This window comes from Lissotriton helveticus, chromosome 7, assembly GCF_964261635.1.
Source record: "Lissotriton helveticus chromosome 7, aLisHel1.1, whole genome shotgun sequence".
Lineage (NCBI taxonomy): Eukaryota > Metazoa > Chordata > Amphibia > Caudata > Salamandridae > Lissotriton > Lissotriton helveticus.
In genome coordinates, this window is record NC_136068.1 from 1,600,579,119 (window position 1) to 1,600,597,959 (window position 18,841).

An 18,841-nucleotide genomic window follows, 5' to 3' on the forward strand; every position below is an offset into this window, starting at 1 on the left:
CTCCTCTGCAACCCCGAACCCCGGGCAAGTGCTCAGTAATTGTGTGCTCCCAGTCCACTTATAAGTGAGGCCCCTAAGCGGCAGTGAGCCATGCCTAAATTGGATATATAATTTCTTACCCAGTGGAGGCTGCATATCGTCCAAGAATTTCTCAAATCCTGGGAGTGCCTTGAAATCAAGAAAGTGCTCAGTCAGCCTACCCATGGAAGGATTTGTGAGTATGCTAGCGAGGCGATGTTGTTTTAAAGCCAAACTCAAGGATTTTTTAGAAATCTGGGGGCAGGCCACCTCAGGGGACAACCACAGATCCCCCATTCCGAGTGCTAGAGTGAGATGTTTAATATGACTCAACCATGGGATCTTTCCCACACCACTTACAGACAGGAGATCGCGCAGGTCCTCTCTGAAGCTCTCTAGTTCCGGAGTGGACCAAAGCCGTCTCCAGTATAGCAGGGGACGATTCAAAACAATATCATATATAGGGACTAATCCAAGATCGAACCTTAGAGGAGTTAAGGGGGTGCTCCTGGGGAGTCGCAAGATCCTTCTGATGAAACTGTTCTCCGTGAGGGAAAGTGAGGGAGTACTAGCATGCCCCCAGAGGTCCGCCCCATAAATCGCACCCCCTCGCGCCTGCACTTTATATATTTCAACCGGCAGACCCACTAGTTTCTGAGATGTTTTGTTGAAAGCTTTTAAGATGCCACCCGAGGATTGTGACAGTTTCAGGTTCGCCCTGGCTACGTGTGAGGACCAGTCCATTTTATCATTAAGGGTGACCCCCAAATAATCAAATGTGGACACTCAGTCCAAAGGCAGTCCATCCATGTGGGGGTGGGGACAGCTTTTTATTTTTTTAAGATTATACACCATGTACTTGGTTTTGGAGACATTAATCTACAAATCCCTCATCCTACAGAAGCCACAGAAAGCCTCCAATGTTCGCTGGATACCCCCGAATGATTTTGATAATAGGAGGGTATCATCAGCGAACATTAGGACCGGTATTTTCCGCCCTGCCAGGCTGGGGGAATCCAAGTCCCTAGCCTCCGCTAGATGTGCGATCAATGGGTTAAGATATAGGGAAAAGAGCATAGGGGCTAGGACACACCCCTGTCTCACGCCTTTATCAACAGGGAACGGGGCCGACAGCTCACCACCTTTTCCAAACCTGACCCTGGCATAGTTGCCCTCATGCATTCGTCTTAAAAGGTCACACAAATAGGTCGGGGCACCGAACTCCAGGAGCAGGGCCCAAAGCATGTCCCTATTGACTAGGTCGAATGCGGACCTAAGGTCCACAAAGATCAGGAACAAACTACCTGCCCCTAAAACAACAGTCCTCCAGTATATAAGCTGAAGCCTGAACAGTTGGTCGATCGTAGATACTCCCGCCCGAAATCCTGCCTGCAGGGTGGTTAGGATGTGGTGGTCATCCATCCAGTTCTGCAACCTGGACAGTAGGACTCGAGCGAAGAGCTTCTGTAATACGTCGATCAAACTGATGGGCCGGTAGTTTGCAGGATCGAGAGGGGAAGCCTTCTTATAAATGGGGATGATTTACGCACCCAACCATGTACTAGGGATATCCAGACCCTGCATAATGGCATTAAACAGGACGCACATGTAGGGCGCCCAGACCCTTTGTTCGGACCGGTAAAGGTCGCCAGGGATTCTATCCAGGCCTGGAGCTTTCCCAGCAGACAAGCTTTTAAGCGCCGCATTAACTTCCAGCAATGTGCAGGGAAAATTGACTTGAGTCGTACCCCTCGAGGGCACAGTAGCCAATGGTCTTGTTAGTTCCTTAGCAACAGCTGAATGGTCTAAGGGACCGAGCGAGTATAGGGGTTTGAAATGGGCAAGCCACGTATCCTCACTGAGGTTGGGTAGTATGGCTGGCATCCCTGCCGCCAATCCCCCCCGGACCAAGTTCCAGAAGGATATGTAGTCCCGGGCAGCGAGAGCCCTGCTCACCTTATCCCATCTATCCGCCTCCCATTCAGATTTGGCCTCTGTAACTAGGATTTTATAGTTTTGTCTAGCCTTCCTAATCCGTCTGGGTGACCCCGTTTTTACCTCTTTTACCAGGATAGTTTTCGCCACCCTACACGTTTTATTAAACCAGTGGTGTTCGTTCTTCCGGACCCCAGACCTACCAGGCTTAGAGGTATAGAAGTAATCTACCAGTGCGGAAAGCAGCTCATTATGAATGTGCTGGAGGGCCAGAAGACTTGATGGATCTAAATTAGACCCTGTCATGTCACTGGCCGCTAATAGGGCCCCAGCTACATGATTATAGATTTCCGCTAGCGTATCCGGGGCTAATGCCACCTTCGCCCAGCGAATTTGTCTACCTCCCGCCGTTTGCAGGTAGTTCTCATTATGTGAGGGTTCCACTGCAATCTGTGTATTATGTGCCCCTAGATGGATGGCCAATTCCAGCGTTAAGAGATTATGGTCACTCTCGACCCTAGGGATTAACCTAAACATTTTTACTTTTGCCCAGTATTCCACGTTGACCAGGATGTAGTCTATTGTGGTGCTTCTATCTGGTCTGTTAAAAGTGTGAGCACCCGGTATGTCTGGTAACAATCTACCATTGCATGCCCTAAGGAAATTAGATACAACCAAATTATTGATTGCAAGGACCAATGGCGATAATCGCTTTACTGGATACATGTGGCATTCATAGATTGACCAAATCTCGTCCTCCTCGGTCGTAACCGGGGGGATCTCCCAGAGTGACAGTTAAAATCTGCACCTATCACCTTGTTGTAGGAGTAGGGAAAGAATGAGAGTAATACCTCCAGGGCCTCTAGAGTTGATAATCCTAGCTTGAGTGGAATCGGGCGTAAATAAATATTAATCACAGCCACCACCGAGGCATGCTTAAGTGTGAGAAGAATACATAGGATGTCTGGGCTATGTGTATCAACTATCTTAACTGAACACCCCAGTTGCACTGCCACCCAAATGCACAATCCTCCTGATGGTCTTCCCCTGAGACCCTGCATTGCCGGTATATGATAGGACGCAAATCCTACCCTAAATGGGGCAGACAGGAGCCAGGTTTCCTGGAATAGGCATACGTCGTAGCCGTCCATCAGGTCTCCCCACTCCGGGATCGGCAATTTTGCCCCCAGCCCTGCAACGTTCCAGGACCCAATCAGAGAATGGCTATGGGATCCCTGACCGACCGGAGATTCTGGGTGTAAGTCATAAGACGATAAAGAGCCGCCCTGGCACGCAACTGACTCCCGACCCCCCCCAGAAGCATTCAAGATCGATGGTGACCATGGGGATAAAGCACCGACCTCTATGGTGCACTGATTTAGATCCTCAGGCTAGAGCCTCCCTCAATCAACCTCTCCGAAGAGTAACTGGCCATAGTGTTATCATCCCCTTGTGGTGTTAGTCAGTCAACATAGCTCAGGGCCCTATATCTATTGGCCACTGGGACATTATACTCCAGGTCATACCCACCAAAAGGAAGAGGGGGCTGCGCCATGGTCTATGGATAGAAATACCTCAAGTGGTGTGTGCAAATTTTACTCGTGTTTTCCAACCCGCCATTGCCTAAAATGTGTTTAACCACCTCTGTGTCCCTAAAATTAATGATCACACAGTCGCCTCATCGGCCTGCGCCCTCATCCGCCTGGTCGCCCCCACGCTCCTCGTGCCTCCTGCTCCTGAGCCTTACCTGCCTCCTGCTGCCTGCGCCGACTGCCTCTCCCACAAGCGCCCAGCCGCCGCAGGGCCACCCGCCAGCCCGCACTTGTTTTTTCCCGCCGCTGCTTGCCGCGGCCCCCCCCCCGCCAGCCGATAGGCTCCCACGCTCCCGCCTCCCAGCGGACCCTCCCTCCCGGCTCCCTTCTTAAGGGGACCCCGACTCCTCACCTGGAGCGACCACTGCGCCCTCATCGGCCTGGTCGCCCCCACGTTCCTCGTGCCTCCTGCTCCTGAGCCTTACCTGCCTCCTGCTGCCTGCGCCGACTGCCTCTCCCACAAGCGCCCCAGCCGCCGCAGGGCCGCCCGCCAGCCCGCACTCGTTTTTTCCCGCCGCTGCTTGCCGTGGCCCCGCCCCCCGCCAGCCGATAGGCTCCCGCGCTCCCGCCTCCCAGCGGACCCTCCCTCCCGGCTCCCTTCTTATGACGCCCCCAGAGCGACCGCGCAGCGGACGCGTGCAACGGGAGCACCGAATGAGCGCCGAAGGTAAGCCCGTCTGCGCCCGTCCGCGCCTGGACCGCGCCCAGCGCCAGACCCCCTGGTCCCCACCGCCGATGCAAGACTCCACGACAGACCTACGACGCCGCCACTCTCAACGCACTCAATACCGGCCGGAACCCTGCCTGCTACCGAGCCACCCCGAGACGTACCAACGGACCCTTCGCCTGCAAAGCCTGCCGCTTTACCTGCCACCGGACCTGCACCGCCCCCGCAGACTCCAACACTAACAGCAACCACTTGAAGTGCATCCTGCTGAACACCCGATCCGTCCACAGGCACGCCGTGGAACTCTGGGACCTGCTCGACACAACTGCACCGGACGTCGCCTTCCTCACCGAAACCTGGATGAATGCCTCCTCAGCGCCCGACATCGCCACAGCCCTCCCGGACGGCTACAAGATCACCCGGAAGGACCGCGTCAACCAGACCGGAGGAGACATCGCCATCGGACACAAGAACACCATCCGCATCTCGACTAACTCCGACAAAACCTTCCCCGCCGCCGAGCACCTGCACTTCCAGATACACACCGACCCCAAAACCACCCTCCGAGGCACCCTCATCTACAGACCACCGGGACCACGCACGCAGTTCAGCGAAGACATCGCAGACTTCATCAGCCCGCACGCCCTTCCCTCCGCCGACTACATCCTCCTAGGGGACCTCAACTTCCACCTGGAGAACAACAACGACAGAAACACCACCGCCCTGCTGGACAACCTCGCCAACCTCGGACTCAAGCAACTGGTGGACACCCCCACCCACTACGCCGGACACACGCTGGACCCGGTCTTCACATCCAGCAAGCACGTCTCCTTCAGCCACGCCACCGGACTCCACTGGACAGACCACAGCTGCGTCCACTTCAGCTTCAGTAGAACTACGACCCACCTCCATCCGCAACAGGTCCCCCGCCGCAGCTGGAACAAGATCACCGCCGAGCAACTCACCACCTCCCTCAACCAGAACACTCCCACCAGCACAACGGACCCCAACGTAGCAGCCAGCAACCTCAACAAGTGGCTGACCGCCTGCGCCGATGACCTCGCACCACTCAAGAAACCTCCCAGCGGACCCGGCAGCAAGAAAACCCCCTGGTTCACCGACGAACTCAAGGAATCCAAGAAGAACTGCCGCAACCTCGAGAAAGCCTGGCGGCTCAACCGCACCACAGACAACTGGACTGCCCTCAAGCACGCCACCCGCAAACACCATCAACTGATCCGCGCCACCAAGAAGACGGCACTCAAAGAACGACTGGACAACAATGCCCACGACAGCAAAGAACTCTTCAGCATCGTCAAAGAGTTCTCCAACCCCAGCGCCGGAACCAGCGACATCACTCCCACGCAAGACCTCTGCGACTCCCTCGCCTCGTTCTTCCACCGCAAGATCGCCGACATACACAACAGCTTCGACCCACAGACCACGCACCCTACCACCGAACCAACGCCCGCCACCACCACCCTCTGCAACTGGACCCCGATCAGCACCGAAGACACCACCCGCACGATGAACTCCATCCACTCCGGATCACCAACCGACCCCTGCCCACACCACGTCTTCAACAAAGCCGCCGCCACCATCGCACCCCATCTCCGAGACACCATTAACGCCTCCTTTCACACCGCCACCTTCCCGGAGAGCTGGAAGCACGCCGAGCTGACCGCCCTCCTGAAGAAACCAACAGCGGACCCCACCGACCTCAAGAACTACCGTCCCATCTCGCTCCTTCCTTTCTCGGCCAAAGTCATCGAGAAGACCGTCAACATACAGCTTGCCGCCTTCCTCGAGACGAACGGATCCCTCGACCACTCGCAGTCCGGATTTCGGGCCAACCACAGCACCGAGACCGCCCTGATCGCAGCCACTGACGACATCAGAACCCTGATCGACAACGGGGAAACAGCAGCCCTCATCCTCCTGGACCTCTCCGCAGCGTTCGACACCGTCTGCCACCGAACCCTAGTGAAGCGCCTCAGCAACATCGGAATCCGAGAGAAAGCACTGGAATGGATCCTCTCGTTCCTCACCGGAAGAACCCAGAGAGTCCGCCTCCCTCCGTTCATATCCGAGGCCACCGAAGTCATCTGCGGCGTACCACAAGGATCTTCTCTCAGCCCGACCCTCTTCAACGTCTACATGAGCCCCCTCGCAGCCATCGCACGCCAACACAACCTCAACATCATCTCCTACGCCGACGACACCCAGCTGATCCTCTCCCTCATCAACGATCCCACCACCGCCAGAGCCAACCTACACGAAGGGATGAATGACGTCGCCGACTGGATGAGAAACAGCCGTCTCAAGATCTTCAGATGGATTCCCACTGAAACCAGGAAGACCGTCACCCAGACACTCGTCACCAGCCGACTGGACTACGGGAACGCCCTCTACGCCGGAACTACAGCCAAACTCCAGAAAAGACTCCAACAAATCCAGAACGCCTCCGCACGACTCATCCTGGACATCCCCCGACACAGCCACATCACCGGACACCTGAGAGAACTGCACTGGCTCCCCGTCAGCAAGAGAATCACGTTCAGACTCCTCACCCACGCACACAAGGCCCTACACGACCATGGACCCAAGTACCTCAACGACCGAATGACCTTCTACACGCCCACGCGCTAGCTACGATCTACCAGCCACGCACTCGCCACCGTACCTCGCATCCGCAGAACCACCGCTGGAGGAAGATCCTTCTCCTACCTGGCAGCCAAGACTTGGAACTCCCTCTCCACTCACCTTCGACGCACCCAAGACCATCTCTCCTTCAGGAAGCAACTCAAGACTTGGCTGTTCGAGCAGTAACACACCCCTTCCCCCAGCGCCTTGAGACCCTCCCGGTTGAGTAGCGCGCTATATAAATGCAGTGATTGATTGATTGATTGATATATCCTTGTATCTAGTACCCAGCCAGCTGACTCTACGTGCAAATATGATCTCCCCCTGCCCTGGTCCCACTATAGATCTATGCTGATTTAGCCAGAATATGATTTTGTTTTTTAACTCTGGGAAGGATTCGGTGGAGCTTGTTTCCAGGGGTGGAACTCCCGTAAGCACCACCACATAAGGCATGGCCTCAGGCGGTAGCTGAGGGCGGGGAGCAGATTTTCTTGAGCTCTCTACCTGCCGTTTTTGGGAGACAGTGGGCATGGGTTTGCCATTAGCACGTGGCCGGATCACAGGTGCTGCCAAAGGTGGAGGCGGGGCACAGGTCGATGGAACTGTTACTTTAGGTGCCTCAGGGGGACAAAGGGTACCCGCAGGTCTGTTCGATACACTAGTGGGTTTCTGCACAACTACATGGGCCATAACATGTGATGGTTTGGTTGTTTGTGTACTACCCACCAAACCCGTGGCCGCAGAAATACCCAGAGTAGAAATTTTACCCTCTCCTGTGTCGTGATTCCCCTGTGAGCTAGCTAGCTGGGGCTTCCCATGACATTTATTAGTGACAAGAGAGAGGATTCTATCTAATCTTGATGACAATGGTTTTACATAGGAACTAATTACTTGTTCTATGTAAGCCTTCAAGTCAGTCATCAAATGTGTGACCCAAAGAGGTGGTGCAGAGGAAGGGCGGGGAGGAGCTGACTCAGACTGCGCACCCATGGGAGAATGTATTTTCTTCTTCTTCGTGTATTTTCTCGTGGGTTTTGATTTTTTCCTTTTGGGACTAGGCTCGGAGTCATTAGATTCTGTTGGGTGAGGAGCCAATGGAGAAGATGGGGCAGAGACAATCGCCTCTGGTGTGATCTGAGCACACGGTAGCTCAAAGAAGGAGGGCATTTGATATGCGGTCGACTCAAATGGATTAACAATGGTCACAGAGGCGTCACCTTCTAACCGTGGGAGGGCTAGTGCAGGGGTTGAAGATAAGCGCCTTTCCCTATCTTCAATGGCCGTTGCTACTGCTCCTATAGTTTTCTGGAGCATTAGATCAATTGCTGTAAGGGTCGGGAGTGAATGGGACGTGGCGACTTGTTGCCTGGTTCTAGGGCGTGTAAGGGAAGGGTTGGTGATTTTCCCCATACTGGTCATACCCCAGAGTGAAATACCTCAAACGCCTCTATGCCCCAAATAAAATAAGGAATAGGACGGGGTATAGCCTAAGTGAGACCCCCTTTCAGATTAAAACTAAAGCTTGACTGTTTGGGGCAAGGCCCAGTGTTATACAAGGCCAATGATGTAACAAGTAATATTTTAATATAATAAGAACAGATTAAATGACACTAATAAATGACCAGATGGTCAATGTCTTAAGTCTTACAGTTTTAAGATGAAGTGTCGAGGGGGTGGCCCAGCCCAGCCTCGTCCTGCCCCGAACGGCCACAGACGGCCCGCCCTTTGCCCGGGCTTAGCCCAGCGTGCGTCCCGCGCGGCGGGGGCGATTAGGCAGTTATATTCTTCCGGTGTCTCGGGGGAGGGGCAAGCTGACCTCTGGTAGCCCCGCAGCCTTCTGGACCTAGCAGTTCCTTGGAGGTTCCTTTGCGCAACAAACGCGCACCAAACACGAGCGTCTCCCGCGAAGCGGGAGGCACGAGAAGTATTTCAAGCCCCAGGTGTCAGGGGGGAGGGCAAGCTGATCTCTGGTTGCCCCGCAGCCTTCTGGACCCAGCAGTTCCTTGGTGGTTCCTTTGCGCAACAAACGCGCACCAAACACAAGCGTCTCCTATTTTACAATAAATAATTTGATTATTCTTAAAAAAAATAATGTTATTAGACTTTGCTATATTTTCCTATACAGGGATCTCAGCCCCAGTGATGGAGAGCTCAACCAACAGTTGTAAAGTTACAAATAGTAACTTTAGACTTTTACATTTAGTCATCAGAGCCTTCACCCCTTCATAATGAGGGACTGAAGCATATTGAGCCTATTTCTAGGTGCACATCTCCACTTGCAAATGGTGAATAGAAAAAGTGAAGATTTACACTTAGGTATAGGAATAGATCTACACATGAATAGAGCTACACATGCGAACATATTTGTGAATTGGGCCCCTGTTTCGTGCAGTACATACTGCAGAGTGCCTGGTATAGTGTAAGAAATTGGAAGCTCTTCTTTATCAGGGTCTTTCATTGCATTGGAGACTTTGCATTCATTGGATTCTATTTTACATACTTCTCGATGCACCAAAATTATGTATTCCTTTTCTTCTCTCTAAGCAAGTAAAAAAAGGAAGTATTTGAGTGAATAAACGATATAGTTTAATACAAAAGGAGATTATTTTCTAATAACACAATGTGTGTTGATTTCACCGAAGCAGTGTTGTTATCATTGACACTCATGTGTGATGTAGGTGTGACTGAGAAAGCTTTTTATGGGCATCTTTAGGAAAGTACCTTTGCCAGGTCAGTTTAGCTGGGAGTCAGTAAACCCAGTGGGTTGGAGAGGGCATCCCCCTTGCTCCAGGGGAAGCTGGACCACTGGAGAAACCCGGTGACTGCACATCGATAAGACATTGACAAATAAGAGCTAGGGAAGGCTTTGATTTCCAGCAGCTATCATAGATGAGGGACTGAGAAGCAAAGTGCTATATTCCCCCATACCAGAGGCTTCTGGTCCTTAATGAAGGGTCATGTCTAACAACCGATGCTTTGAGCTCTATGCATATCCCTCACTTTGATCCTCTGCAACTCTTTCTAGCACATCAGCTATAAAGTACCATTTGCTATATACATCATCTGTCTCATGATAATAGTTATGGAACAAATATTGGGCACTGTCCCCCTCTGAACAGACTTTTCTCTGTCTCTTTCTCTCTTTGTGTTTGAGAGTCCTAACTCAGACAGGGTGTTTATCCCACAGGACACCTGTCGTAAAGTGAAGAAGTCTGTAGAAGATGCAGAAATTAAAACCAACGCTCTGAGGCAGAATTCTCTCGTCCTGGAGGTAACTATTGTGTCCAGTGGGACATCTCTGTTCACTTTACCTTATGTAATTTATTTATTTATTTAGTTGTTTAATGTGGACTAGACTATGCTGACCCTGTATAGATCATCAATGTATGTTCTTGCTGACCTTTTGGATATGACATAGACCTTACCCTTCTGATTTACGTTCTCAACTCAGTATGCTCTGTAACTATCCGGAAGCTATTTCATTTCGGGTGTTCTGACCTAGCTATGTTTTCAATCCATACCTGTGACTTTTAACCATGCTGTGGAATCCTCTGAACACACAAGGACCTGCCACTGATCTCTCCTTGTCAAGGGTTCCCAGTAGTGGCTGACAGGGGCCGGTGGTGGAGGGGTGGGGGTGCCGGAGGGGGAGGAGAGAAAATAATGTTTTGGTTTTTTTAAATACCACTTACCTTTTCGCCGGTCACTGCCTCTCCTCCGTCTTGTTCTGCTTTCTTCCTCCTGCAGTCCCGGCAGCAGGAAGCACGTGACTCCCGGGCTCCCCTGAGCCAATCACAATGCAGCATTGTGATTGGTCTGAGCACTGTGATTTGGTGCTCAGACAGGGATAGGGCTTTGCATGTTCTTCACCAGGCTGTGTAAAGCAGAGGGCTGGCCAAACAGTCATGTGCACTTAGGGAGTGTGCAAACCGCTCCTGCCCCTGTGCCATCAGCCCCGCCTCGCCCTAATCCACCCCCGCAGCTACAAAAAATACAATTATAATATCCACATTATTATCACTTTATTTTTACTCTGAGAGCAGTGGGGCAACGCTCCTCCACCATAAAGGAGGAGCCTCCCCGGAGAGTTCCTGATCCATTTATAGATGTTGTTGCACCTTAATTGTTAGGTACATCTTTCACACTTGTAGACTGTGATCTCTCTATTCTTACAACAGCACTGGTCACTAAGTATTGTATTTCTAGAGCACACTGCCACTCCCAGTGGAGCATCCTGGCACTTATTTGCCTGATTATTTTTTTCTGCCTTCGCTGGTAACATTAAGATTTGTTTTGCATTCAGTCTACTGCACATGTATTGCAATTCCCTATTACGTTTTCGGATACCCTTAAGGTCTAGTACATGATAAACAAGTTAGTAAAATGATTAAAACATAAATAGCGCACACCCTGGCATTATGAGGGTATTGCAGCCCTTTTAACTAGCCCAGGCGATCACTATTGAAAGGTTTCCATCGCAGACCAGAGCCTGATTAGTTTTTCCAGTGGTGGGTGGTCAGAAGGCTGAGTATGTACGCACTATGTTTTAAGATGCTGCGTCACAGCATGGAGCAGTGCATTATGTGGTTTTTGGTGCGTAAGGTTCACCTAAGAAGGTAAGTCCATCCAGAAACAGAGGACAATGTGTCATCTGTGTTAGAGTTTGCAAGGTCATTTAGGTTGTAAAGACAAGATGACTCTTCCTATTTATCATAATAATTGTAGGGAGAACATTCGAAATTTCAGATAAATCCTTGCTAGACTTTTGTTAGGTTGCAAAAAGTCAAATAGGTGCTCAGGAAATTACAGACTAGTATAGGGTTTTTGACCTTGCTCCTTTTTTATTTTTCCCAATACAGGCTTCAATCCACGTGTGTGGCTTAAATATATAGGATGTTCCTAGTACATGCATTAGACGGCTATAAGAAATTCTGGGAATCAGTTGGTGGCAGAGGTGCATGGGCTGGTAAAAAAACAAGGGCAAGAAGGGTATTTCACACCTCCAGGAGTTATCATCTACCCAAGGTTTCAACCAAAGAAGGACTCTTCATACATATATTCTGGAGTGTCTGCTAATCGGAGCCTGGCAGTTAGAGCAATTGGGTGCCCTTGCAGTCGCTGGATGGACTTCAGAACTAGGCCCAAGGGTGTTTCATTGGGATCATAGAGGACCTGAAGTTATCTAGGGATGGGGTGCATTCTTATTCCTCTGAGGCTGATGCCACATGAGTGGGACATTACATGCCATTGGAAGTTTCCCTTTACTCGGAAAAAAAGTATAGCGACTGAGAAACCAGTTTGTAAGGCCAGAGGCTCCCCAGAAAAACACAAAAAGGTGTGAGCGGATGGCAGGAACTTATCATGTCTCTTAAAAGAAGGAAACAATTCCTGGGAGGGAATGCAAAGGGTAACTTGGAATAATGGTAAATGCACCTACAGCCACAGCAGTACATGTATTCATGCATGCAGTAGTCGCAGGAAAGAACCGAATAGTTTCTACTTTCATGATTCATAATGTTAGAAATTTCATCAATGTGATTCCTTTTTATGAAAATGAATAAAAACAAGTTAACAAAGTATTAAATGAAGCACTGAAAACTGTAGAACAATGTAGCAGGAGAATGCCAAATTCTTTGAATTGTGGATTGAGGCATTCATTTGTCTGAAAGTGTTTTCACTTGCTAATTTTTCCAATCCAAACTATATCCTGGCCCTAAGAAAATGTTCAAATTGTGTTGACTTAATTTGACAGCCAAAGTACTCTTACCTAGATCCTTGCTTGTTTTATTTTTACTCTTAAGATCTTCCCGCCCCGTTGTCCACCTTTTTACACTGTTTCTTCCTCTTGCATAATTTGCCCACTATTTTCCTCTGTTTCCTTCACTTCTTCTTGTCTTGCTCCTTCCTCTGATTTCGCTACCTGTACTCATGCCTGTTTTTTTTTTTTTTATTCATCCTATGTATGGCTTTGCATAATGCTCCTCTCAATCAACACCATGTAAAATATTTTCCAGAGGTGAATATGGCAGACACAAATAGGAAGAACTTGCAGTTATTCTTGAAAGAATTAAAAGTTGAAAAAGTCACACAGTCCTAAAAGACCACTGAATTAAGAAAATGGCACTGCGAAGACTTCTTAATTCACAAGAAAGCAAAATTAAGAGAACAAAAGCACACCATAAGGAGTACAGATAAATAAGCAAGCATGAAAGTCAAATAATCAGTATCACATGGCCCATACGGGCATTGTCATCTTCCCTATGTTAGCATGAGTGCGTTGCTGACTGTCCGCTGCTTTGCACACATTACTACAAGATTTTATTTTGCTTGTGCCACACTGATACTTTCACTTGGAACATGCTGTTGTTTTTGGACTTTGCTCATTCCTGGGATTTAGTCTGAACATTGTGAACAAGGTTGAACAGCAATGCCCCTTGTTATTTTGTTCTGGTCAGGCCCTAGCACCTAGACAAAACATGCAGATGCAGCCGTTGTTTGGGTACACATACTTTGGTCATATGAGGAAGCACAGATTGGTAAGACACACTTATTGAGGGACCTTTCCAGGGAGAAGAGCATAACAGCACCTGTGATGTAGGTCTACTATCTATAGACTGAGGTACGGGGTCTGCTAATAACACCCAGAGATTTTCTAATATATAATCATCTTACTTCTATACAAGGGGAGGGGGTTGGCTAAACTGTCGTATAAAAATGACAGCTCCTTTTATGATTTACAGACTACTTGCGATGCTGACCGTATTTGTGTTAGCCATTTTTCTGCTGGTTGTGGCACGCATGCTGCATACTAGAGCATGTTAGTTAAAATAAACATTTTAAACTTTTTCATGTCTCTGTCAGATCTTATTGTGGACGAGGACAAGAGCATGAGCGAATGTGTGCATCTTGCAACTGTGATTCCTGAGAGAGTCCGGAGTGTTGTTCCACTGTGAGTGAGTAGGAGAGCAAGTGAGACACTATAGCTAGTCAGTCCCGGGCTCATGGGTACTAAGGAGGTAGGATAGCTCAGTCCCTGCCTACTAAAGCCCCATAATCCCAAGGATAGTTCTGTGATTTCGCAGAATTCCTGCAACAGCAGAATGGCTGGCACAAGTGGCTCCTGGTCAATCAAATCTGGCCTTGTAATTAGACTAAGAAAAATCATTGTTGTCAGTCCTAGGATGTATAGCTTTACAGATTTTGTAGCATTATAGATTTTCAATTAAACTTGTTGGAAGTTGAATTAGACTTCAGACAACATTCTGAAGGATTTTTTCACCTTCTTGATTGCCCGAAGAATGAGTGACTCCTCTGTAGCCTCGGTGCCACCCTGCACAGAATGGTGAGCATGAAAGGGGTCATGTGACTTCTTAAGAGGGTCTCAAAAAGAAGGAGGAAAAACCTTTAAAAGTTTAAAAAACTTCCTTGGCCATCCTATAGTTCTTGATTGAAGATGAAGATTAGACCTGAAAATCTGCAATGGCATGAAGTCCACCTGCCATCAGGAAGGAGAAAAGAGCTAATCAAGAACATGAATCCAGGCGAGGAAATCCAGCAGAAGATCAATCTGCTGGAAGCATAAGGGCGATGAAAAATATGTAAACAAATGCATTGCAATACATCCTCCTCTCAAGACTGTCTCAATTATACATGATTATGCAGGAACTGACATCACAGAAAGGGACTCAAACTCCATCTTAAATTGTGTATCTTGAATAATGTTCTAAAGTCAATCTACCATCTTGAGAAGGGCTGGTTATGAGGCTTGTCTCTTTGTTTGTTTGAAGATCGGAGAACAAGCCCAAGTTTGACAAAATCAGTTCCACACTAGATTCCAGGACACAACTCCCCCCTACGATGCCAGGTGCTTCAGGCGACTAGCAGAACACCTTTTTGGGTGACTGGAAGCATAGAGAAAACAGAGCGATGTGGGTAGCACAAGTGCTCAGTGTTCCTGAGCTCAATGCTTCAGGAACATGCTAGCCTGTAGAACAAAATACACTAATTGATGTGTTGAATACATGCATTCTTTATTAATATCCTAAAAAAATTACTCTTTGCACTGATGTAACATGCATTGCCCTGTCACTTGATGAAACTCAGTTAAGAAGTATGGTTATCATCCTTGGAAAAGATCATTTTCATGAGAGCTACACTGTTGGCAAGAGCCTCAGATTTCAACTTCTTGTTGCTTTTCAAACCGTCCACTTTGAGAGCCAGAATGAAAGCAACATCTACTCACTTAATGTAAGCTGAAGATACCAGTAACAGGGAAGACTAGACTCACTAGGCAGATGAGATGGAAGAAATATCATTGCCCTAGTAGACCTCAAACACATGCTCACACTCATTATCCATATTACATATCTCTTTCCTATTTTCCTTGTTTTTTTCCCTATTATCCTCTATTAATGGAGCCATATGCAATAGGGGCTTATGTTTTCAGAAATGCAAGCCATAAGGAAAGTCAGTGCTTGGTGTTACTTAGAGTGATGGAAAGAAATTGATGTGTTATAAAGCGCAGCAATGAATGATCTGGAGATAAGTGCTGATCCCAGCAATTGAGTGTAGTAAAACATTGATTTACCTATTACTCTAAGTCACTCTGCTTCTCCCAATAGCCACCTCTCTGTCTTTCATTTCCAGGAAAAGCTTAATTACCTGCGTTTCAAGGTGCAAGATGAGGACGTAGGCAAGCGGGAAAAAGAATGGCAGGAATTGGAGGAGAGGCTGGCCAGTGGCATCACTAAGGACACCGCTGAGGAACTATTCGACCCAATGTCTAGCTTCCAACCACTGCCCCTGGGTCCTGAACAAATCCGGACCCGCGAGCTGCACAGGGCCATCACTGTAATCGTGGCTTCCATTGGGAACCTGCAGTACGCCCTAGAAAGGAGCGCCCAGGAGGCAAGGAGGGAATCAGAGCTAAATGTGCTGCAGGAGATGAAAGCCATGGCGGGTTCACTGGAAGGAGTGAGGTACATTTGTGCAGCTTCACCTTTGCGGAGGCCTAGGATGCTGGAGTCTTTAGCCTTAGCTGTAGGGGAATGGCCTGCATTGACAACAGGCCCCGGCGAGTGTAGTTTGCAGTAATAATGGCTCTCCAGTGACAGGCATGATTTAGGATGATATTGACCCGACCAGTAACCATTGTTTGGGTTAATCTAGAAGGTAGTTTTTAGAGTTACCAATCACCGTGTGTTAATGTGCTAATACGGGGGTGGCTTAGGTGGCATTGAACCAGCTGCAAATGTAGCAGAATGATGCAGAGTTAGTAGCCAAAGATAGATTGGGAAAGCGCAAGTCCTTCCAATAGGGTTTGAAAAAACTTACCTGTATTGGGTTTTGGTTCTCCCATACCTACTGTAGTTCTTGAATTCAAGTGTTCTGAAAACATTCTTAAAATAACAACATCTCGCTAGGTGCCATAATTGATGTTGACTGTGGTGAACATTCTTGGCAACTGGGAAAAGTAGACCATTATAGTAAGTTAGGTTAATACTGCCCTGATGGACAGCTGGTGGTATTAGTGATCTTCTGTATTTTTCCTTTGCAGAGAGAGTTTCTTGGACCTGGATGGAAAGTGTGAGAAGGACAACTTCTTGCACAAAGAGGTTCATAGGCTGATCAGTCATGTTAGTAGTCGCTTCGATGCATTCCTGCCCCAATGGGAGCGATCTCAAAAGGAGCAATCACAGATTCTGCAGACCATCAAGGAACTGCAGGCCAGCACTGATGACATCCTATCCAGGTACTGTACAGCCACTGACATATTGCAAGAATGTTTCTTCTGTACTAGCTATGAGGCTGATCAAGGTATGACTGCAGGCGCATCTTAAATACTTTTTAGTTCCATTTCTTTCTAATTTTGTAGTTAGTCTGGTTCCCGATAACTTTAGTTTTGTAAATGATTTTATCAATTTGAATGATCTACAGTGGTAAATTCCAGTCCAGTTACACCCCTCTTCCTACTTCATTCTCTGGATTGGAGCCTATCTTGAAGCTCATCCTATGGCCCTGAGTGCAGGTTGTGCGCTAAATCGCCCTTTTTATTTTCATGGCCAAACCAGGAACCTATTGGGTTCTTCGTTGGGCATGTAGCCAAAAGAGTGCTGCATTGGATTAAGAGTATAGTTTATAGACCAAATCTCTTCTCAAATTGTGGGTAGATTCTCAATCATAAAAGTACTGGAAGTGGCGACAGCGGAAGAGGAATTTGTGCCTAGGCCAAACTGAGCATCTGGTCATATCAAGTAGAGTTGAGTGAACAATGAGTAGCTCTAATACTTAGTTTACCAGTATCGTCGACCGGAACCTTTCTCTAAGATCAACTGATGCAGTGCTGGTGCATGGACACCTGCAGTGGAATAAGAAACACTGGAGAGAAGAGCATTTCTAAATACAAAATGCAATCCAGTGAACAATTGATGCCTTTTTTCCAGTGTAGGGCCACTGTAGAAAGAACATCTAGCCAAGAAACATAAAAATTGTGTGCACTTTAGATAAAACATTACGGCTATATTCTGTAAAAACTGTTCAAATGAAAATCTGATTTACATGGAAATCTGTCAGGACTTTGTATGTACAAAAAAGTAGCTCCCCTGAGTCACTTTATGCTCACAGAAGGCTATGTAGGAGTTAAGAGTAGCATGTTGCCACTTCCAGGAACTCAGTGATTCAACAAGCTGAAGTCTTAGCCACCAGAGAGCCACTTTCCATACCTCAATGGCAAAGTGTCTGGTGGCCATGGGTTCTTAAGGCATATGATATGGAATTACTGACCCAAAATTCATAATTCATGGTAGGTGCGGTACGTAAATATGCAATCGGGTTTCAAAATGTTGCTAAACTATTTTACTTTGCAATAAGTGTAGCTCTTCCAGATAATTTCTCAATAATTGCTCGAGGATAATATTTAAAAAGTTAGCTTTCATTTGGAAATTGGCAATTGAAGGAACACACGAAAAAACACTATGTTGACTAGTTGAACAACTGACCTTCTCACTTTGTTTTCAAGGGAAAAAGACTGAGAAATATGCCATGGTTGCCCCAGGCACTCCTTTTTGGCTGCCTGCATAATGATTAGATTGTCAGTCGAGAGAATTGAATTTTGTGGGATAACACTAGTTCATAAGCATTTATGCTTATCAGCGAGGGGAGGGATGGAAGATGGAACTTCTACACCCCATACAGTTAGACCAGACCATGCACAGCAGGGAGTTTTGTAGATCAGGTAATCAGGATCTGCCTGTTTGGGAGACAACAGAATCAGCTTAAATGATGTCCTTCTTTTGAATTAGTATAATTTTCCGAATTTGAGTTGTCAAACAAAAAGCAAAATGTTCTTCAAACAAGAGAAGAACCCTTTTTCCCTGTCAAAGTCTACTCTTTGCCATCCAGTAGCCATTAGGATCCTTTAGAGTTGACAGGAGTATCCGGTCAATCCATTTGGGTTCACACGGGTGTTAGGAAGAAAATCTACACTAAAGCTTGGTGTAAGGGCCACTGGGGCTCTTCTGTCTCCTGATTCTGCACACCCCATACATGTATTGTACAATGGAGATGTCCTGATGTCGACCCCAGAATAGCATCACCACAGTCAATTTTCAGAAAGTGATGATATAAGTGGCACATTGTTGATTCTCTTAACGCTTGACCTTGAGAATAGTTGTAGCAACCAAGGCCTTCTTTACTCTGAGTCAGGGTCATCCAGTGTGAGTCCTACAAAGCTGGATCCATTCCAGATTTCTGTATACTCTCTGACGACTCTGTGAGCGAGTACAATGTAGATCCAATCTATGTAAATGTATCTCATGATGAAAGCCTAAAAAACATTGCCATGTACTATGCCCTTCTGGCCCTACACTAGTAAAGCATGTTATAAATGCTTGAAACTAGCAGAGTTAGAAAATAGCATTTTGATTCAGGCTGTTGACATGCATGAACTTCCTACTGAGACCAAAGGGTGAAACATCAAATAGTCCTT

At 47.8% G+C, this 18,841-nt stretch overlaps 1 protein-coding gene across 1 annotated transcript in view; it reads left to right on the top strand.

Moving 5' to 3' along the window:
• The window catches only part of TSKS (testis specific serine kinase substrate), a 398,477-nt gene that overhangs the window by 314,611 nt on the left and 65,025 nt on the right, over positions 1 to 18,841 (top strand). The window contains exons 7-9 of the mRNA XM_078653750.1: positions 10,010 to 10,126; positions 15,502 to 15,833; positions 16,412 to 16,606. Coding sequence (XP_078509876.1) covers positions 10,010 to 10,126; positions 15,502 to 15,833; positions 16,412 to 16,606 — 644 coding nt within the window. The remainder of the gene's footprint in view (positions 1 to 10,009; positions 10,127 to 15,501; positions 15,834 to 16,411; positions 16,607 to 18,841) is intronic.